Below are 22,373 nucleotides of genomic sequence, written 5' to 3'. Positions count from 1 at the left end.
TCTGATTTGCAGAGAATCAGCAGTTGGTTCTCTACACTTCTGCTTCACTTTAGCTCTTAGACCCTTTTGGCATCTTCCACCCTTTCTGATAGAGTCGGAGGAGAGAAGCAAAAACGTTCTCCATAAAGGCGAGCCACTGATGCTGCACCTGAAGAATGAGAAGCTAGGATGAGTGAAGGGAGGGGGCACAGCAAGTGCCAATGCTGTGTGGTCACAGAGGGCCCCTGGGGCTGAAGGGTGAGGTGTCAGGTGACACAGAATGAAGCTGTAGCAGTAGGCAGGGGGCCCTTGCAGTGGTTCAGAGGCCATGATGGTCAGGTCTCATTCTCAAGGCAGTGGAACATCAGCAAAGGGCTTTTCAGCTGGGGAGTAACATGGTGGGGTTCCCGAAGGCTGAGAAAGCATGTTGTGGAAGGGACTACTGGCAGAGGGCACTGCTGAAGACAAGAAGGTCTGTCTAGACTCTCGTCTGTCTGAAGGAAGCCTGGGTAAAATAGACACCACCAGCGACTCAGGTGGCCCAGGGCCTGCTGCTGTAGCCTGTACAGGACGGGAAGTTGGAATGGCTCAGACCTCGAGGCATAGGACTGGCAAGCTCTGGTCAATGAAAGCCTTGGCAGTGTCCAGCTAACTGGAAGCAGATGCATCATTTATGCAAATGCAAGATCTATGCATCATCTAGGCAGACGCAAGAAAGACGTCTGGGAGATGGGTGGGTCGAAGCTCTGGCTGATCATTAGAGTCACCTGGGTCCTGTGGCTGGGCCCCTCCACCACCAATCAAAGTGGAACTTCTGGAGGGTGGGGTTGAATGAGTTTCCTAGGGCTGCTGTAACAAGTCACCACATGCCAAATGGCTTCAAACAACACACATTTATTACCTCACAGTTCTGGATGTCAGAAGTGGTCTTACTGGGCTAAAATCGAGGTGTAACAGGACTGTCCTCCTTCTGGGGGCTCCAGGGTAGGATCTGTTTCCTTCTTTGAGCTTCTAGAGGCTGGCCATAGTCCTTGGCCTGAGGCCCTGTGTCACTCCAACCTCTGCTTCTGTTGTTACCTCTTCTCTGTGGCCCTCCAGCCTTCCTGTCCTAAGAACCCTGGCTGTGACAGGGCCCTCTGGGACCATCCACAATCACCTCCCATCTCAAATCTGTAACTCAGGTCACATGTGCCACGTTCCTTTTGCCAGGTCAGGTCACAGATTCACTGGTTCGGGGATTAGGACATCGATGTACCTGGGGGCCCAGGAAGCATCGTTTTGTTGGCCACAGGAGTTAAGGTATCTCAGAGATTCGGAAAAGGCAATGGCATCCCACTCCAGTACTCTTGCCTGGAAAATCCCATGGACGGAGGAGCTTGGTGGGCTGCAGTCCATGGGGTCGCGAAGAGTTGGACACGACTGAGTGACTTCATTTTCACTTTTCACTTTCATGCATTGGAGCAGAAAATGGCAACCCACTCCAATGTTCTTGCCTGGAGAATCCCAGGGACAGGGGAGCCTGGTGGGCTGCCATCTATGGAGTTGCAAAGAGTTGGACACGACTGAAGCAACTGAGCAGCAGCAGTGATTTCTCTACAGGGTGAGGATGCTCAAAGGGAGGCCCCAGAGCACAGCTCTTCTGGCCATGTCGCCAGGCCCGTGCTGTGTGGACCCATCAGAGTGGAGACCTTGTTAGTGCAGAGCCTCCAGTGTTGTGTCTAATGACAAAGAGAAACAGCTTAAAGGTGAAAGGACAATTGTCAGAAGCAGCCTAATAAACAGGCCTGGGTCCAATCCCAGCCTGGCCTCGGACCAGCCACATGACTTGCAGCATGTGACTCAAATGGCTTGTGACGTCTAATCTGTTAGGCGAGGGTCACGCTCTCAGGAACGCTGTGAGGGTAACCAGCAGCGGAGGTCCTGCCCCTGGACGGCAGGTGTCTGATGGCTGCTGCCCCCCAGAAGTCTCTGGGCAGCTTAGAGAACTGGAGGGAAGGCAGCTGAGGGGCACCAGCACCCCAGGCAGGTGATAACCTTTCTCCCTCCTCCCTCCCCGCCTCCCAGCAGCACTGGGGAAACAGAGCCATTGCAGCGATGGCGAATCTGGTGGGGCTGGAATTGTTAAGTCAGTTTCCCCTTTCCTGGCTGTAGCTGATAAGTATATCCTGCTGGATAAAAATACACCCACCCTTACGGTAAGATCCTCAGGCTGGGAATTCTCAGCACCCCGCCTCCAGCCTGAGGGAGCGCCTGCTGCCTTTCCCTGCAAACATTTTAGGAGTGGCCACTGTTCCTGGGCAAGGGGTCTGACAGGCCTGCCCGGCTCTAGGAGCGGGAGGAGGAGGCTGGGGCTGCCGCAGCCCATGCCAGGCAGCGGGGCAGGCGTCCTGTTTATAAGCAGCAGCCCCTACAGAGCTGAGGTGAGAGCCCTGTATCTAGCGCAGGGTCGTGCTGTGCATTGGCAAGGGTGGGGTACCACACCGCGGACCCTTTAGCTCCCACCACATGCCAGGATGAGGCCTCTGGCCCCCAGGCACAGGGGATAAGAAAGTACCCCAAGGAGGGGATGGTGGTGCCGACTGGCTTTGTATCCAGTGGTCTGGTGTTTCACAGGCAGACTCGTTCCCATTGAATCTGAGAAAATCTGTTCAGATTTTCAATTTCCTGATGGTGAGGAAGAAGTCACTGGATCACCCCAAACACCAGGGGACACACACACGGGTGGCTGACTCTGCACACACCAGACACGCAGCCCCCCAGCCTGAATCTTGCCTGTCCCGGGGGCGTCTACAAGACACACCACTCGGGGCTGGCAAGTGGGTTCTCCTCTTTCTCAGTCTTCCCAACGACCCAGCATGTAGTGGTGATCTTTTCTCTTATTTGCTCCCCATATTCGATCCCTCATTTTTTTTTTTAATCAAGGGAAACTTCACACAACACAAACCATTTAAAAGTGCACAATTCAGTGGCATTCAGTACATTCCGAATGCCGTGCAAGCATCATTTCTATCTGGTTCCAAAACCCTTTCTGCATCTGCAGGGAACCCATCATAGGCAGTCACTCCCCATCCCTCCCCCCTAGGCCCTGGCAACCGTGAATCTGCTGCGTGTCTCCAGGGATCTCTTTTCTGGACGTTTCAGACAAATGTAATATGTGGGCTTTTGTGACTGGCTCCCTTCACTTGGCGTGTTTTATGGACAGGCCACAGGAGGTGGATCCACTCATCTCCGCGTGGGCCGGTGGGCGGTCTGCACCTGTGGGCGAATGTGAGAGCAGTGGTTTGAGCCCGTTTTCATCTCTCTTGGCTGCTCGCACCTGGAAGTGGAGGTGCGGGGGCACATGGTAACCCTGTGGAGCTTGTAGTGGAGACACCGAGTGGCTCCCCATAGTGGCTGCACCGCTGCCCCTCCCCACCCGCAGAGCATGAGGGTCCCGGTTGCTCTACACCCTCAGCAACACTTGCCATTTTCTGTTGCTGTTGTTTCACGACAGCATCTCAGTGTGTGTGAACTGTTTTCAGGGGGGCGATGAGGAGCATACCCTGCTCACACCCAAATTTCAGAAGCTGCTCCAAAACCCAACAGGCAGTGAACACAAATGAATGAACTCAGTTCTTTAGAAAGCTACAGGTTTCTTTTAAAATGAAACAACACGTGCGCGGGTGTACACGCACGCACGCGCACACACACACACGCCCCCACCCACCCACCCTCTTCACTCAGAGTTGGTCTTGGCACCCATCAGCGTCTATTCTAGCTGAATAGTGGCAGTATCACCAGACCTCCTAATTTGCCTCCTATCCAGGAAGCCTTCCCTGACTGACCCCTTTGGCCACAAAACTATTTAATTTTCCACGCTTGGCCATTAAGCAAACACATGAACAGCTTTCAAGAAGGTCTGTCCCCTTTCTAGAGAGAGGCCACCAGACCACCTGGCCTTGAATCCAGTTCTGCCCTCTCACCACTGAATCTCTGGAGTCTGGCCAAGTGCCGATCTCTGGGCCTCAGTTTTCTCTGCTGTGAAATGGGTTGTTCTGAGGATGAAGTGAGTTAACATGTGAGGTGCCTGAAGCAGCCCCTGTGCGCAGCTGGTCAATACGACGTGTTACCCTATGATACCAGCAACAGTTTCAGGAGGGTGACACGGTCAACCCCTGATGTCCCATCTTCACCTGTATGAAAACTAGCGAAGTGCCCCTGCCCCCACCAAGAACAGGCAATCTGGGGTGTATTCCCCCAGAACTGGGTTCTTTCGTAGGGCAGGCTGTGAGCCGATTGACACCTCAAGTAACGTACATACAAAAGGGACCTGGTGATGATCTAGTCCAGGGTTTTATATAAGGAGGAATTACATCCTTGCCCTCCAGACAAGGAAATCCAGTGACTTAAGTCTCATTTTATAGACAAGAAACAGAGGCTCTGAGAGGGCAGAGACTGCCAAGGTTTCCCAGGAGTGGGCACAGCATGGACCCCTTGGAGCTGCTGGCAGAGGCCTGGACATTGAATGGCCGGGCTTTAGGATCTGATGGCCCCGACCACACCCTTCTGCAACCAGCCAACTTGGGCACTGGTTTCTGGCCAAGGCTTTGTTTAAATAAAGGGTTCCACAGCAACCTTCCCACCCCCCAAAGATAAAAAGGCTGACAGACCACGGGGCCATAGAACCTTCTCGTCATTGTGGGAGGTGGAAACAATTTTAAGCCAACTTCCAAACCTACCTAACGCTACACTGTGCAACTGAAGAGGAACATTCTGTTTCTTCTCCTTTCCACATGATTTCGGGAGCAATTCTGGCAGACCTTACATGTGTACCTTTGGCCTTGCTGGGAAGTCTCTCCACCTCACGCCTTCGGTGGAGATCTGCCTGTGACAGTTTCCCTGATCTCTGCAGCTTTGCAGTCTCTGGGCAGGACAGCAAATTACAGAGAATCCTATCTGTCATAGAATTCTCCAACCTATGACTAGACCCTTGATGTCAAGACCCTCTGTTCCTCGTTAAGTCTAATGTCTTTCTCTCCTCCAAGAAAAGGAAATCCGAAACTGTCTTTTGGGAGACCAAATGGAGACTTACCCTGATGGAGAATGGAAGACACCAAGGCAAAGACTGTGGAGTGTGGGCAAGGAGCGTGTAGCTTACACTGTGAGCCAGGATCCAGGATTCTGACACTCAGACCGTGCAATATACGGTGTAAAAAGACCACATTCCGTTCAGAAGCCGGGTCAAGCCAAGCTGTACCGACCATGCTAACTTAGCAGGAACCACTGTAAAAATGAGGATCAATTGCAATGCCTTCCCCATCAAATTGTTTTATTAGGTTAATTAAACAGCTTAAAGACAATTCATTTGTTCGGTACCCTTCTAGAAAATATTTCAAGTTTTAAATGAACTTCCAATACATAAAACAAAATTACTTTACCATAGACAAATTTCAGATCAAAATACAACACTCTGTTTCTGTTTTCTTACAATTATAAAATCCAGTCAATACAAACTACATAAAAAAGATAAAACACTTTCACTGATCCTTGGTACAAGAGAACAGCACAATTGCAGTATGCTCCCAAAGCACAAATCCTGTGCTCGTGAGACGGGGCGACCCCGTAGTTACCCCACAATGAACCGAAGCAGATAAACAAAGTGCGTGCTACTTAATTTAAGAAAGTTAACACAGCCTCTCTGCATGAGGATTACTTGTAAACCATAGAGCAACTTTGTAAGAAAGGTTACTAATTCAAATTTACTTCAAGTTCACTAAAATTTCATACCAGCAACGGAATAGAAAATTACTCCACGGAACAAACGAGTACACTTGGACCACAGAATGTTTGAGACGTGACATTTCAATGAAATCACATTAGCACAATTTCTCTGCTAGCCTACTGAATTCGGGGAGGATAATTCTACAAGTTGCAACTTCCCAGTACTTGAAATACTTTGAACTTTCTCTAGAATGTCTTTTGTCTAACTTATATATGATTCATTGCAAATCTCTAGTGTTTTTTCAGCAGTAGGTCTGTCTCTAAAGATCAGGATACCTTCTCACACACAATGTAACCTCATCTGAAAACACGTCTAAGTAGACTGGTCAACTTGGAAGCTTACCAGGTAATAAAAGCGGCAGGATTTAAATGAGAAACTCTACTATATGTACCATGTCAGAAAATGTAGCTACGTTAAACAAAGATCTGCATTTAAAACAGGATGAATTTTGGTATGGTATTTTGGGAATTTGGTATTCGTGGACTTTGCTTTGTGGCGTTGAAAGCATCAGAATGACAAGTCAAGAGTGTGCTAAAAACGGGTCCTGGACAAGGGTGGCTGTCACATATGGTGGCTGGTGTTGCACAGGCAACCAGCCAACAGAGACGTGTTTTGCTTTTATTTTAATCAGAGGATGATTACTTTACAATATTGTGATGGGTGTTTGCCATACAGCAACGTGAACTGGTCACAGGTGTGTCTGCGGGTCGTCCTGCCGGGCCAGGGCCCACTGCGAGGGTCAGCCCTGAGTCTGGGAGAGCCACCCTGAACCTGTGGCCCTGTTTCAAGGAATTCTCTTGGCAGTCTTCTCTCACAGTGGGAGCCGGGGGTCAGTGAGAGAAGACGTGAACCTACACGTTCAGGACGAGTGATGGACGGACCCCATCTACAGACAGGGACGAGCATCTCCTATCACCGGGAACAGAGGGAGAAAGCAGTCTGCCAGGGCCTGCTGGCGGTGCTTCTGCAATGGCTTCTGATGAGGGTGCGGGGGGTGCCTGGAGGAGGGAGGTGCTTTGGTTACCACTGATCACTCCCAGCAGGATGGGCTGTGATGGGAGTTCACAAGTTCTGCTGAGAACAGGATTCCTTTTTTCATGGTCCTACCAATTCACAAGAGGTATTATTAAAAACAAAACAACTGTTTCTATGTCACTGGTGACTTGAAGGGGCACAGGAATGAGGAAGCAGACAAAAGCAGTGTTACAGATGAGTCAAAATGAAAAGAATTCCATCAGCAGAAAAAGCCTCTGATACTGCTTTTTTTTTTTAAACTGAGTGCTGCTAGGACAGCCTGTGCTTTTTTCAACTGAAGGCCACTTGAGACATTTCCCACCATAAAATCATCTACCCCATGGAACGTGGCTGATCTCTGTTTTCATGTAGCACTTGACTTCTGAAGTCCCCTACAAAAAAACAATGCTAAACCCACCGACACTGAAGGTTTGTTTTTAAGCTGATGACACCCTTTTGCCCCACGTTACTACATAATTTTTTTTTACAAAGCATAGTCAAATTCAATGAGCATATGCCTAGGTTAAGAATACATTTATGTTCTGCGGTTTCTTCTGAAGCAAAAATTCCTTTTTAAAAAAAAAACCAACAATATGAAGAGATGGGTCTCTTTCTTATTGTAAACGAGTAATTCTAATTTCCAATCCTATTCACCATTTGGAGTGCAGTGTGTTTCTAAGCAGAGCTAAATAAGAGAAAAGGAAGAGGTGGGCCCTGCACGGTGCCAGGTGGCTGGGTGCTGAGGTAGAACTTGTGGCACGGGGACCCCTTCCCCGGGCTCCAGGAGGAGCCGAGAACCTGCAGGGCAGGCGTGGAAGGTGGGGACAACCCGGGCCCCAGGGAGGCTGTTCTCGTCTAGTTGCTTAAGGAGCCGCTGAGACACACTTGGCCACGCCTGGGGCAGCATGGTGGGGGGACGTGAGGCTCTGCTCCCTGCACCCCACCCTCCCGGCTGCCACGTGGGAGGAGCAGAATGGTGCAGACCCTGGGAGCTGCCCAGCCTGGGTGACCACTCTGGCTGCAGAAAGTGCTGGTCACAAAGGCCAGGTCAGGAGCTCCCAGAAGAATGCCTTTTCAACACATATTGTTAGACTAATGGTCTGGGGAACCAGAAGAGTCCACCCCCGCCCCCCGCCCCCACCACCCCCCTTCAGTACCACCATGTGCCCCGCCCCCACCCCCACCCTTTTCTTGGATACTTAAATCAAGCAGCTAAAAAAATCAGGCTGGGAAAGGCTATGGGATGAGAATAGAGGGCAGGGTGGAGATGCGATTGCAAAAGTACATGACTAAGGGTATACTTGAGAACATGACCAAAATAACCTCCTTCTACCTTGATTAAAGTTCTTCGACTGCCCAGGAAGAAGTTGTGGGAAGGGCCTGCGTCCTCGGAGATCCTGCCCGCAGCCCATGTGGGCACAATGGTGCACAGGAGATAAATCAACACTGGGTCAAACCAAGGATTATTATTAGTGAGTGAAGATGACCAAGGGCATGGGCAGAAGACACAGATCTGGAGAACAACATGGACAGCACCCTCCCAATGACCTGGGCTTGGGTGCCTGGCCCAGCCTCTGCTCCGTTCCTGCGCTTTGCGGCAGGTGGCATCGGGAAGGACAGAGGGAGTGGAGCCCCCGCTGCATGGCTTTCATGGAAGAGGGACAGACAGAGCCTGGGAGGAGGCAGGTCCTCTGGAGGCGCTTCCCAAGGGATGACAAAGTGACCCACTAGTGAGTGGACCCATTCCTGGAGTCAGAAGGTGCTGGAAGAGGTCGGCCAACCCAACTCTTCCCACTGCACGGTCCCCTCGATGGCATCCCAGGCCATAGGTCACCTAAGCCCTGCTTAAGAGAATACGATTTTGACTTATTAGCTTTCTTAACTCTGCAGAGATACTGAGAGATTGACAACGAAAAATACAGAAAGAGCAAGAATCGCTGTCTAGTTGACAATTACGGTTTTAGGGAAGTCTCTAGAGATTTGTCTGTTTATGAAGGTTCTGCTCATGCTGACTGTGCCTCGGGCCAGCGGCCACAGTCAGGAGGTGGTGAACAGGTGGCGGGCAGGGAGGATGGGAGCAGCACACGAGAGGAACAGAGGCCTTCTCCCCCAAAGCAACGTGAAAGCTGAAGCACAAACATTCCCCCTCCTTTTTTTTTTTTTTAAACTAAACTGTTCACAGAACCTCCAAGCTCTGGAGCCTGTGACAGTATCTGCACACCATCCAAGACCCCCCTGGCTGACTCCATCATACTCACGAGACACAGCTGCAGAGGGCAGCTTTGGGGTGATCCTCAGAGCCGAGCGCTCAAAACCACAGGAGGCACCCCGTTTATCATGAGGCAACTCTAGAAAGTTCTACAAGTGACAGAAACATTCTACCTCTATAGTTTCTGCTTCCTGGCCTGAGCCAGGAGGCAGTGGTCTGGGACACGCACACCTGCTTCTTCTAAAGCCCAGCAAGGCCAGAGCCTGGGGCCTCCAGAGCTTCTTGTCAGAGCTTCCAGAGCGCCCGCCAGCCTGGCTGTCATCCTCCTGGATGCTGGTTCCCGGGGCCAATCAGTGCAGCGGGTGGACAAAACAGACTTCCTCGTCCGACTACCAGCCCCTACACACAGACAAGGGCACTACTTTAAACAGCTGGCGTACGTTCAAATTATCAATGATTCCCACCCCATCCCACAGTTTGTTTCTTTCCCTTTCAACTGGGAACTGTCTTCTGTGAATCTGGACATAAGACTATATTTAGCCATGTTATTAGACTGTAAAATAAGCACCTAACACGCAATGCTTCTGTCATCTGTATTTTTATACGTTATTAAAGAAAACATTAAGAATACACACTGCTCGATTATTCCCATCCGTGTGGACACAAGGGCCCATTCTCATCAATAGCACCTATTTCTCAGCTCCTTTAAACCTATTTCTACTTCCTTTTCTCAATCACAAAAATATCAAGAATGACTTTATAAAATGTCTTATTGAAATCAAAACAAGCTGGATAAGTCACATACCACTAAATCCAGAAGTCCATAATCTGAACTGGAAAGGAAGTGACTTTATAAAAGGATTAAGTAGCTCACTTTTGATATTACTTTGTTTTGGTTTTTTTTTTTTTTGATATTACTTTGTTAAATAACCCTTTTTTAGTTGAAGGTAAAGAAGTTCTACACACCACCACAAAGTTTGTCTTTAGGTTCCACACAACATCCAAGTTCAGAGAAGTAGTTTAGGTCTAGTGATCTCAAACTGAAACATAGAAAATATCATTTATTTGACTAGCATTGACTACTACCTTTTATATTTTAGGGAAAAAAAGAAAAATTCAAGTTCCAGAAACTTTTAAATATTATTAGAATACTTCATGGAGAAGGCAATGGCACCCCACTCCAGTACTCTTGCCTGGAAAATCCCATGGACGGAGGAGCCTGGTAGGCTGCAGTTCATGGGTCTCTAAGGGTCGGACACGACTGAGCGACTTCACTTTCACTTTTCACTTTCATGCATTGGAGAAGGAAATGGCAACCCACTCCAGTGTTCTTGCCTGGAGAATCCCAGGGGCTGGGGAGCCTGGTGGGCTGCCGTCTATGGGGTCGCAGAGTCGGACACGACTGAAGCGACTTAGCAGCAGCAGCAGAGTACTTCATCAGGCAAACCCTGAAACAAAGGATATTTGTAACCACTCTAAATATCCTAAACACATATCTTGGGGTGTTTCCACTGTCTAGAATTACCCTGAATTCCAGGTTTTAGAGAAGCGGGAGAGTGGTATCACGGATCCAAAAAATATGCATCTTGTAAAAGGGAACGTGTATTTGCTTGTGCATCATGTGGCGGCAGATGCGAGCATGAAGAAAGCTCTGAGGCCAGGATACTGAGCAAGGGGCGAAGACTGTGGCTGAGACGGGCGGCAACTGCAGCCGAGGTCCCAATCACCCCCAATTTGTGCTCGAGGCGCCTAGCTCTCACCTTCCTCACTCCGCTGGCTCTCCACAGGAACCCGGGCAGGTGAACACCCATCCTTTGCTTCTGGGGTGATGGGCTTCGAGGGGCACGCGGCAGTGGGAGCCATCTTTACACCCAGCATGCACCGGGCCCCCAACGCCCACGCATGCTCACAACCACTGGGTTCGCCTGGCCAGTACAGAGAATGTTTACAATTTCCTCAAAATCATTACGACCAAGGAAGCCTGGGGCTGTCCGGGGGTGAACCCCGGCTCTCTTGGAAACCAAAAAGTGGGCACGGCCCACGGCTAGATCCACCTGAGAACTTTGCCAGAATCCTGATGAGGGGAGCAAGCCCTTTAGTATGAAAAGCACAAGCCTAACCATTAAATCTTATTAATGCACAGGGACAGTGAAGGTTTTAGATTTTACCTGGTATGTAAGTTATTCCTAGTATGCCAGGTTTTTAGGAATGGGCGTAACTCTTTTTGGCCATCAGGGGTCCTAAGTAATTCCTAATAAGAAATCACCCCCGGAAGGGAAGGTCTGTTTACAAAAACTGAAGGACCTGGGAGCTGCTGGGGAGGACAGCGCCCAGGTGTACCCTGTCCAGGAGGAAGTTGGGGACATTCCACTGACACACCAGACAAATCCGATCACTTGTGATTTTAAGTATAACTCAACTCCACACTTTGAGAGTTTCACTGTAAAACCCCAGGTTATCAGAACAGAGGAACTTCATGAGCCCTATACTTTCAGCAAAGGTAAGATTCTTGGGAAACAAACTCATGAAAATACACCTATTAGATCCTTAAACTGCTCCCACTAGCACCTTATCGAATATGAAGAACAGTTAACCCCAAGCATCTGAATCCCAAACATTGGGTCAAATTACAGACATGTTTTCCTATCTGCTGTGAATGACCATGGCAATGAAGCCTACTATTTTACATAGCAGTGGTGTTTAAACATACTACTTTTCTACGCTACGAAAATACAGCCTTGTAAAGATTCTTTAAAGTTCAAGTCGAGTTTCAAGTAATCACTATGCAGCAGCTCTAGGAGAATTATTGTTCCTCCTGATTAAAAGTAAAATGGAAACTACGCCTTAGAGAATTGTATTCCTCAAGGCCGCTTACTGCTTGCTTCCAGGCTTTTGTTAAAGGACAGAATGTGTTGAATTCTTCTCAATTGGCAGGGGATCAAGCACAGCACTACATAATGAGGCAGCTGAGAACAGTTTTTCCTATAAACACGAAGAACAAGGGAATAAGTGCATGTGTGATTCTCATCCAATTAAACAGGAAACGTGATGAAGCAAACTATTTGTACAGTCATCTTTGAACCAAGTTCCTCTGTGTAACCTGAAAAAGTGTACTTCAAGGTTCTAAGGTACACCTTGTAACTGATGAGTGAGAGGAATACAAATAAAGTCCTTAAAAACTTCTACTGAAATGCTAAAAATGAAGTTATAATAAATATAATTCACCAACCAGAAAGATGAACCTATAGCCACTTGGGGTCTGAATTATTTGAAGTGGCCATTTACTTGGGTCACAGAAGTAGCTAAGTCTGCCCCACTTTATCTTATGCAGTGTGTACTCAGACTCTGAGGGCTTTCATCCCTTGCATCCTCTCTAATTCAAATCACAGTGATTTAAGAATTTGCAACAATTCTGTTGGGCCTTGGGGACACCAATATCAAAATCAGCCCAAATTTCAGTTGAGTAGCAATTTTAGATTATTTTTTATCTCAACAGGAAAAAGAAAAGGCAATGGATATGTCTCACTAGCTAATTAAGCAATGTTATTAGATATTAAATGTTATTAGAAATTAAAAGATACTTCTTCCTTGGAAGGAAAGCTATGGCAAACCTAGACAGTGTATTAAAAAGTGAAGACATAACTTTGCTGACAAAGGTCCATACAGTCAAGGCTATGGTTTTTCCAGCAGTCATGTATGGATGTGAGAGTTGGACTATAAAGAAAACTGAGCACTGAAGAATTGATGCTTTTGAACTGTGGTGTTGGAGAAGACTCTTGAGAGTCCCTTGGACTGGAAGGATGATCAAACCAGTCAATCCTAAAGGAAATCAACCCTGAATATTCATTGGAAGGACTGATGCTGAAGTTCCAATACTTTGGCCACCTGATGCAAAGAGCCGACTCATTGGAAAAGACCCTGATGCTGGGTAAGAAGACTGAGGGCAGGAGGAGAAGGGGGCAAGAGAATGAGATAGATGGTTAAACAGCATCACCAACTCAATGGACATGAATTTGAGCAAACTCTGAGAGACAGTAAAAGACAGGAAAGCCTGACGTGTTGCAGTCCATGGGGTTGCAAAGAGTCGGACAAGACTTAGTGACTCAACAACAAATTAGATATTTAATTTCATAAGAAAGGGAAGGAGTTTAAAAGTCCTTCCACGTAGAGAACTTCAAATGTAGAACTGAGCAAGAACTAATTTTCCTAAAGGGTATGAATCAGACCAGAGGAGCTATGGTTACATGTGAGGTTCTCACATGTCACATATTACAATGTGACAAAGTTGAGACATGTTTAAAATTAAAACAATAGAATTACCTCTGAAAAAAGACAAAAAATTTAGAAGTTTTACTAGGTAGTGTGCCCTGCCCCCCACCAAAAAAAAGAATAGATGAAGCCACCAGCTCAATCTCACTGGCAACAGAAGGGCAGCTCACCTGAGCTCACATTCTCCTCAGACGTCAGCAAGTGCGCCACACTCCTCACCCGCGTAGTGTAAACTTCTATCATTTCTGAACCAGCCCCAAAGAATACTTCACGGATTGCTAGAAAACTAGAAAAATGCTTTCCTCAACATTCTAAGACACAGTATCTTTTCCCTTAAATGTGGTAAGAAAGCGAAGGGTAAGTGAAGCTTCAGCTTTTCAAAGTAAAAACAGCTTCTCTCTCAAACGCAAATCCTTATTACCTCGGCTCCTACGACTTCAGTAAATTCTTAAATTTCCCACAGCTAACTGACAAAGAAAACCAAAGATCTTTTAGTTTATATTTGTGTAACTTGTAAAGGATATATTTGGGAGTTTAAGTTACACTCTAAGTGATTCTTATATGATTAAAATACTTGCCTGCCTATAATATTAAGTGATATTCTAATGGGCTGAACAGTGAAATGATAGTCCAAAGACTGGATCCCAAATTTGGTTTCCATTCACATCTGAAGTGGGGAATGAAGGTGTATCTACGGGATGCTTTCTGTCCACCAGAGAGCAGTGCACCTATCACAGGCAAGTCAGGGTCAAAGAGTATGCTCTGGGAAGATTCTGAGCCCCAAATAAAAAACAGTGAAAAAAAAAATCAAATGTGATAGACATTATTAAATTCTGAGGATAGGGTCTCAAAAATCCCATGGCACAAACAGACCACAGAGCTGTGCATAATACAGGTCAGGCACTTTGCTTTTTTTATTCTCTAGGTTTCCGGCTCTATGTCAGGAGGCCGGCCCATCTGTATACAAAGCTTCTCATTTAAAAATCCCACTTAAAAGCAAGTCACTTTCAATCCTGTGAAGAATGTCACTTGGATCGCAAGGACACTATATTCATTGGTCATAATAAATGACTACCTACTGTGTGCCAAGCACTGGGATTAGCAGAACACTAAGGCAGGGTCCCTCCCACGAGGAGTTTACAGTCTAGAGGGAGGTCCGTATTTCACCTGCCTCCCTGTGATGCTCCTCAGAAGCCCAAGCAGAATTCTGAATAGGAGCTCAATCAACACTGGTGATTAAACCCAGGGCGGGCTTTTCTGTGCCAAGTGGGATCACTTCTCTCAGAGCACAAAGGGCAGCCCCTGAATCCAAGCAGCCTCACCCTTCCCTTCCCTTCCACTGGGTGCTCTGTAAGGGGGTTCCAGCACCTTCAAAGTTGATGCAGTGGAAGTGCCACCTCATTCTTTCCCTGGACAGTTCCATGTCTTCATCTGACCACAGGCAGCCTCCTCTTGAATCAGGAGAGCCAACATTCTAGAAGGTAATACTGTAGTGTTTTTAGAGCTCCTTGGAAAATTTTTGGGGATCCCTGGTCTGGCACACTGTAGGAAGAACGCACCAGGCAGAAAGCCAATGGACCAAGGCAGCTAACACATTTCTCTAGAACCCTAACCTGCTACCCTGAGTAACTGCAGTGCTGCAGCAAAGGAGCCCTGTCTTTACCCCGTCAATACAAAGGATGTATCTCCGGTGCATCGCCCAGGGAACTCCCCGCTCATAAAGGACAAAATGGCACTTCCAAAGTGTCACTGAAGAAAGTGCCATCACTAAAGTGGTAGTGCAAGGTGAGACAATACTTCAAGACAAACAGTATACTGTCCAACATCCCCCAAATATTCCTTTTTGGTTGCTGCACAGTTTGAAAAAAGCCTACTCTTAACTATCAACTCCTGACGGCGATCAAAGAACAGATTAGTGAAAGGAACGATGAATTTAGAAATTTCTTAGGCCAAATTTTTACAGTATACCAACTATGAGTTGGTAAGCACTGTTTTTACTATGCTAAAAAAAAGAAATGCAAATGGCAAGTAAAACTTACTACAAACTACAAATACATCAATATATTCACTCAACATGAGTTTAACACAGTAGTATAAGCTGAAGGGCCAGAGGCTCAAGAATTTCTCTGAAGCACCAGGAGACAATAATATATGTAGTTTGGAATGACAATTCCAAAAGTAAACATATATAAACAGACATACCACATCACATCACACACACACTCTCTCTCTCCCCCTCACACACACACATACACACTTTTATCTCTCACAGGATATAAGCACTATCAAAAAAAATTTTTAAACTTCATTTTAAATTAAACACTTAAATCTTTGAAAAAAAAAACCAACAACTATGTTTGGATGTATTAAACAAAGAAACAAACAAACCTACTTTAGACTGTAGCCTAGAAGAAATCCTTTCAATATTCACTTACTCTAACCTGAGACAACTTGGATAATGAAAATAAATTGCACTTCCCCCCAAGATATTGTATTTAAAATTTTAAGATCTATCTTTAGCCGCTAATTTCAACATACACCTGGTAAAAGTGCCTTCTGTTAAAAGAAATATCAAAAATTTACCAAGAAAGGATGTTTCAAGGCATAAGTGGATGGTTAAAACACAAACCTGCATGAAATGAGTTCAAATTTACTTCACAATACTGATGTAACCGTGATTTACAAGAAAGTCATGATTCATTTTGGAACATAATAAAATTAAATACATCTCGAAACTTCAATGTGATATTTTTATATTTATATATAATAAAATAAGTTTGGCACTTAGCAGCTTTTGTTGGTTATTGCATCCCATATTATGTGGCAAATTTACTTTTAGAAAACATTACCTAACTTTTGCAGCTACAGTGTCAACGAACTAAATAATAATAAAACTTTTATAAAATGAATTGACCAAGTCATGCAGGCACTGATATATTGCAACAGGGACTCATTCACTCCTGAACAATGAACTGTCTCCTTGGAGAGGCCTGGCGTAGCCTGGAAAGAACTTTAAACTTCAGAAATTAAAGAAAAGAAAATTGCTGACTGTCACAGCTTTAACAGGACATCGGTTACCACTTAGTGTACCTCAGTGGTGGCTTCTGAAGGCTAAGGTTCTGTTCTGTACGGGGCATTTTACCAAAGAAAACCCACTCTTTCGGCAGTTTATTTCCCATAAAATTAACATCTAGTTGTACAAAGAAAGTTTTCTTTCTTTGTAGTGGCCATGTAGTTTGCCTTGATTAAAAGACATCCAAGACATCCTGGGGAAAGCGTGCAGACAACAGCTGACTGGTACACGGCACGAAGCACAGAGGCTGGCTTTGACTTAGGGGTCAGATCTGCTACGTGAGTGGCCTCCTGCCTCTGATAGAGGAGATGGAAACCCCGTGCCTCTGTGACCCGCGTCTTCTGCCAGGATGGAGAGCGAACGTGCACACAGCGTTCTTCAGAATCCCCACAGCAAGGCTGCTCAGCGACCTTTTCTAGCACTGGATTGACTTCTAACAAGTAGAAGAAAAAAAACTGCCCACAGGTGCCCCTTCTACTGCCCCTGGGTGGAGGAACGCAAGTGATGTTTCATACGCATGTGAAAAGCATACGAACATTCTAGGCAGAAGTTTCCAGAAGAAGTTCCTATTCTCAAATTTATAACCAAAGGATACGTTCGTTAATCTCTAAGACTAAATGCTGCTTCTTAGAGCCACATACTAAGAGGGAGGGGAAAAAAAAGCTGTAGAAAACAATTAGAAATAAAGACCTCTATATTGATTAGAAACCTGATATTGCATAAATTTCAAATGATAAAGTCACTTTGAAGTCCCTGGTTTCACATGAAAGTGGCATAATTCAAACGGAAAACAAAGTATCTTACAAGGTTAAGTGCCACGAATGACTAGACTTTTTCCCCCCACGGGAAGTGGGGTCAATGTGGGTTGACATGGAGAGAGAGGGAAGGAGGAAAGGATTAATTTGCTCTACTATGAACAGAATGAAATTAAGTTGAGGTAGTTTATTCTACCAGCCAAACTTTACTTGTTATGTAATTTGTCAGAAACTCGTACTAGTGAACGGCATTGAGAAAATTCTGCTACAAAGGCTTGATTCTTACCATGGATTCGCATTCTAAGACATTTTCAAACCCTAGACAGTAGTAAACAAGACTGTGTGCTTTCAGGCAGGTTTTTTTTTTTTTTTTTTTGTAAATTTTTGATCCCTATATGTTTTCTCTGGACCTTTTTTTTTTTTTTTTCTTTTTTGGTCATAGCAGACCTTTATTATTTGTCCGACTCGGGTCCTTCTTTTATAAAATCTCCTACTTACTAATGTCCTCAGATTTATAAAATGGTTCTGCTTAGTTGAAAAGGAAGAATGGCACTGCAGGAGATCCTTCTCAACCCCAGACATGACAGCTTGCCGCATCTTCATCTGAAATCACACAGAAGTTAGAACTTCCTTTAAAGTCACAGGAGGGCTGCCACCTGACTCCTTAATTTACTGACCCTTTAGATTACTAAGATAGAATGTCATACAAGAGAAATTTTATCTTAGTTTTTTGATTCATCATAATTTAGTTCAAAAAAGATTCTTAGGATGGAGAACTAGTAGTTAAATGGAGACTAACTGGCATTGAGTCCAAACTAACATTTTTAGGCACAAACCCTTAATGGTTGGGCAGAGTTAGGCATAATATCTCCTTCCAAGTGCAGTGGAAAAGCAATTCCGGTATGTTTGGATATGTTGATTTGCATATACGGATTTTTTTTTCCCCCCAACCAAAGCCAGGTACTTGAACACACCGGTCAGTCAGACAGGAGATCCCCTCGGGGAAAATGCACCTTAGGGCTTTAACTTCCATATTTTACACGATAGGATTCCCACTTCCCTTTTCTTCGGACACTGACTAGCCCCGGTTGGTCTAGGGACACACCTACGGGAGAAACGGATTCCCCCCGCTCGGTAGTTTTTTTTTCCAGCAGTTTACGTTTTCTCCGGAACAAGAGCTGAAGCCCAGGCTTCAAAGCGTTAGAAAACCACCCGCGTTACCGCACGGAGGCCGGCGCGAGGTCAGCAGCTGCGCGTCCCGCGGCCGCGCGTCACGGCGAGTGCACGCGGATGCGGAAGAGGCCCTGCTGCAGCTGCAGGCGGAACAGCTTGCAGTTGGCGATGCGCAGGGCCGCGCAGCCCGTGCGGCGCAGGTCGGAGGGCAGCAGGGGCTTGGTGTGCTGCCAGGTTCCCGTGCTCCTTTTGAACTCGCGCACGTAGTCGTAGTTGGTGCCTGCGCCCCAGGAGAACAAGCAGAGGTGACATACGGTGCCTGGGGGCCCCGGGCCCCTGACCGCCCCCACCCCGGGAAACGGCTCCCGCGAGATCACCCTTAACATGCTGACCTGTATCGAGATCTCCGATGACGTAGATACTGGCGCCTATGGGGACGGCTCCGTACACGAAAGAGGAACTGGCCGGGATGCACAGATTCTGGTCATTAAGATAGATCCACCTGAAAACAGAGGGACAGGATGAAGGAGGCTAAGAAGATGGCCCGTGACATCCGGGCCGGCTGAGATGACAAAACTCGGGGCGCCAACAGGAGGAGGCACGACCCCCACACCCCCTCTTGGGGAAACGCTCATCTCCCTCCTGTCACTGAAGATTGAAGCCTGTCTGTTCCGGAAGGTGGCGTGGACTGAATCAGAGACTGCACTGTTCAGTGTGCTCCCGTCCCTCAGCACAGTGTTCCTGAGATCACCCATGCTGTGGCTTCATTATCTCATTTCTTGTTATTTTAAGTAGGACTGCCCTACACTGGTGTAGCACTGGGGCAGCCTCTAGTGTTGCACTGGGGCAGCCTCTAGTGTCAGCCTTCCCTTGTGGTTCAGCTGGTAAAGCGTCTACCGGCAATGTGGGAGACCTGGGTTTGATCCCTGGGTTGGGAAGATCGCCTGGAGAAGGAAATGGCAACCCACTCCAGTATTCTTGCCTGGAAAATTCCATGGACAGAGGAGCAGGACAGGCTGCAGTCCATGGAATCGCAAGTCCGACAGGACTGTGGGATTAACTAACTATCCAGTGTCTGGCTATTTTGAACATTAGAGGGCAAAGCTCTTTTGTGTGCTTATGCTATGGAGTTGCTTGTTTATATGGTTAAAGGTGTATTTCCTTTGATAAGAAAAGGCGCACTGTTTTCCAGGGTGTTGTGTCCTTTTGCATGTCAATGAGCAACATGTGAAAATTCCAGCTGCTGGGCATTTCTGCCAGCTCTTGGTACTGTTGGTCTTTTTTTTTACTTTAATGATGCTGAGCATCTCTGTGTGTGCTTACTGGATACTTTGTGTATCTACTTTGGTGAAATGTCTGCTCAAAGATCTGTTCATTTTTCAAACTGGGTTTTCTGTCTTACTGAATTTTAAGATTCTTTTTTATTTTACAGTTACAAGTCCTTTTTTGGATATGTGTATCACAGATCCTTTTCCCCAGCATGTAGACTGTCTTTTCATTACCTTAATGGGGGCTTTTGAGAACAGTGGTTTTTTAATTTTGGTGAATTCCAGTTTATCATTTTTTTTTCTTTTTATAGTTCACACTTTCTATGTCCTTCTAGAAAATATTTGCCTATTCCAAAGTTGAAAAGTTTTTTAAATTAAAATTTCTGGAAATGTTATTGTTCTAGTGTTAACATTTAGGTCTTATGATAATACATTTCAAGTTATCTTTGGTATATAGTGTAAGGTATAAGAGTCAAGTCCTTTTTATCCCTATATCTAGGCATATAGATAGCTAGTTTTTCCAGCATCATTTGCTAAAAATACATTTCTCTCCCCGCTGAATTGCCTTGGCTCTTCTGTTGAAAATCAATTCAATAACCATGAAAAGGAGCCAGGGCTCCATGAAGAAGTGTCTGATTCCACAGCTGAGACAGAAAACACAAGATGAGCCTGGACCATCTTGTGCTGCCACGGAGGAAGCGCTGCAGAAAGGATGAGGTGTGTCAGAGGACACAGCCAACATGCAGCTCCTGACGGCCACAGCTGGACCAGCTGGAGCAACGCAGTAAACAACAGTCCTGGCCAGGTAACTCAGAGAGTAAGATGAATATCCGTGAGTCCATACTGATATAAATAAACGGCCGAATCCATTAAAAAGAAATAGGGAGAAGGGACAGCTGTTCTTTACAGAACTCCAGCTGACATAGGGAGAAGGAATGAGGGAAGCAGAAGAATCCCCAGGAGGCACACACCATGGCCCTAACTCCCGGGAGGCCGGCCCATCGAGGACGCTCCATTGGTGGTGAGGATTTAAGGAGAAGCAGTATATTCGCATATTCTCAGATTACCTCTTCCAAGATACTCATGAATTACAAAGGGAGAAGCAGTGACTTTACAGTGGGGGAAACCCCACAGATGGCACCTTAGCCATGTCATCAAGATTAGCATCACCAGTAATGGGACAAAGTGTCTCTCCCCCTGACACCAGGCAGAGAAGGGCCCAGAAGCACTGATGAGGGATCCCCACCTCAAACGCACAACCTCAGCCTCGTCACAAGGCATCATCAGACAAACCCAGGTGGAGACATCCTCGTAAAAAACCATCCGATAACCTTCAAAGACTCCCCAGTACAAGGGTGGTGCCCCACGCACCCCCACTTAATTCACTTAGAGTAAGTAGAAAAGTCAGCTGCAGTTTGGGTAAAAGGTATTAGTGGATGAACTGGTGAAATAAAGTCGAATAAAGTCTGTAGTTTACTTAATACTGTACCAAAGTGAATGCTACAGCATGTAAGATGTTAACAGTAGGAGAAGCTGGGTGAACGGCTTATGGGAACTCTATTTTTGCTACTTTCCTACAGGTCTAAAATTATTCCCAAATAAAAGGTTTTTGGTGTTTTTTTTTGCTTTAAAACAAAACAAACTAGACTCTGCTATATAATAATGTTCACTTAAGTAAATTTGACCAATTCCCTTTCATAGCTAAAAGCATAGCCAGGTCAGAGCAGACCTCAGTTAGAGGAAATGTATGTAAGCCCTTTAGCACCACCAATGTCCAGGCCTCCACTCACTACCGGAGCACGTACAATTATTTCACTAAGAGCAGCGCTTTCTTTTTTCCCAATGCACATTCTCCCCAGACTGTTACAGAGTGGTACATTCCCTATTTTGAATTCCAAGAAATGTAGAAGCAGAATGTTGTCCAAGATCATGGAACAACTCAGAGGCCAAGCTGCTATAAAGCGAAGATCCGATTCCTCTAATATCTGAAAGCTAATTGGTATCAAGCAGTTTGTGGGACTGGGAATACAGCTTGGCCCCTGCCTCTGAGCTGCCTCTAATAAATAGGGAAAGGGAAAAACTAAGAGCTATCCCTGCAAAGTGAAATCGGGCCATCACTGACCTCGTGTCTTACAGGCACTGGACCCATGAATGCTTGCACCTGAGGCTCAGCAAGTCTGAGCACGCCCACTGGCTACAGAACGCTGGGAGCACCTCTCTGGAGTGCCAGAAGATACCTCAGGTCCTCAATAGTGTCCTGCTCACAAAGCCCAGACGTAATCCAGACAGCAAAAGAGCCAGATAAATGAGAGCCCCTTCTCAGGGGACTAAACAATTAACAGACGCCAACTCTGATGACTCAGATGATGGGATTATCTACCAGGCAGGGATGTGGACACAGCTAGCACAATGATGCTCAGTAAGTGAAAAAGGAAAATAGGCTTATGATGGAAAGATAGGGGACTGTGGCAGAGAAATTTTAAAAATCTAATATGCTACCTGAAGAAGGTAGAAAAGGAAAAACAAAATAAACCCAGAGTAAGTAAAAGGAAGGAAATAAGACAGGAGAAACCAATGAAACAGATCACACAATGGAGAAAATGAACTCTGATGTGCAGCAGGCTCTTTGAGAAGGTAAGTACAATGCTAAACTTTGTCAACAGAGGGCGCTGGAGGGACTGCAAGGCTGGGAGAGGAAAGGGCTTCTTCCCTGGTATCGGTGGTCTGCTCTGCTGTCTCCAGCGTGCAGGGGCCCCGGAGGTGCTCACCTGCGGGGAGGTGCTCTGCTGGCCAGCAAGCAGCTTCCTGCACACCAGCTCTGGCCCCGGCGCCCAAGGGCTCTGCTGTATCCTGGGCCACATCACCCCTGCTC

The 22,373-nt window shown here is 46.4% G+C and overlaps 1 protein-coding gene across 2 annotated transcripts in view; it reads right to left on the bottom strand.

The window, feature by feature from the left end:
* Positions 1 to 15,965: 15,965 nt before the first annotated feature.
* The window catches only part of GAN (gigaxonin), a 46,240-nt gene continuing 39,832 nt past the window's right edge, over positions 15,966 to 22,373 (bottom strand). For both annotated transcript variants that reach the window (XM_086350043.1, XM_086350045.1), the window contains 2 exons: positions 18,626 to 18,735; positions 15,966 to 18,513 (listed from right to left, as the gene is read on the bottom strand). In XM_086350043.1, the coding sequence (XP_086206169.1) occupies positions 18,332 to 18,513; positions 18,626 to 18,735 (292 nt within the window). In that variant the 3' untranslated portion in view covers positions 15,966 to 18,331. The remainder of the gene's footprint in view (positions 18,514 to 18,625; positions 18,736 to 22,373) is intronic.

The sequence above is a fragment of the Bos grunniens genome, chromosome 18 (genome assembly GCF_055505025.1).
Source record: "Bos grunniens cultivar Pamir isolate PY7600 chromosome 18, Bosgru_T2T1.0, whole genome shotgun sequence".
NCBI classification, from domain to species: Eukaryota; Metazoa; Chordata; class Mammalia; order Artiodactyla; family Bovidae; genus Bos; species Bos grunniens.
The sequence above is the reverse complement of the archived record's forward strand: the minus strand, read 5'-3'. Positions and strand labels throughout refer to the sequence as shown.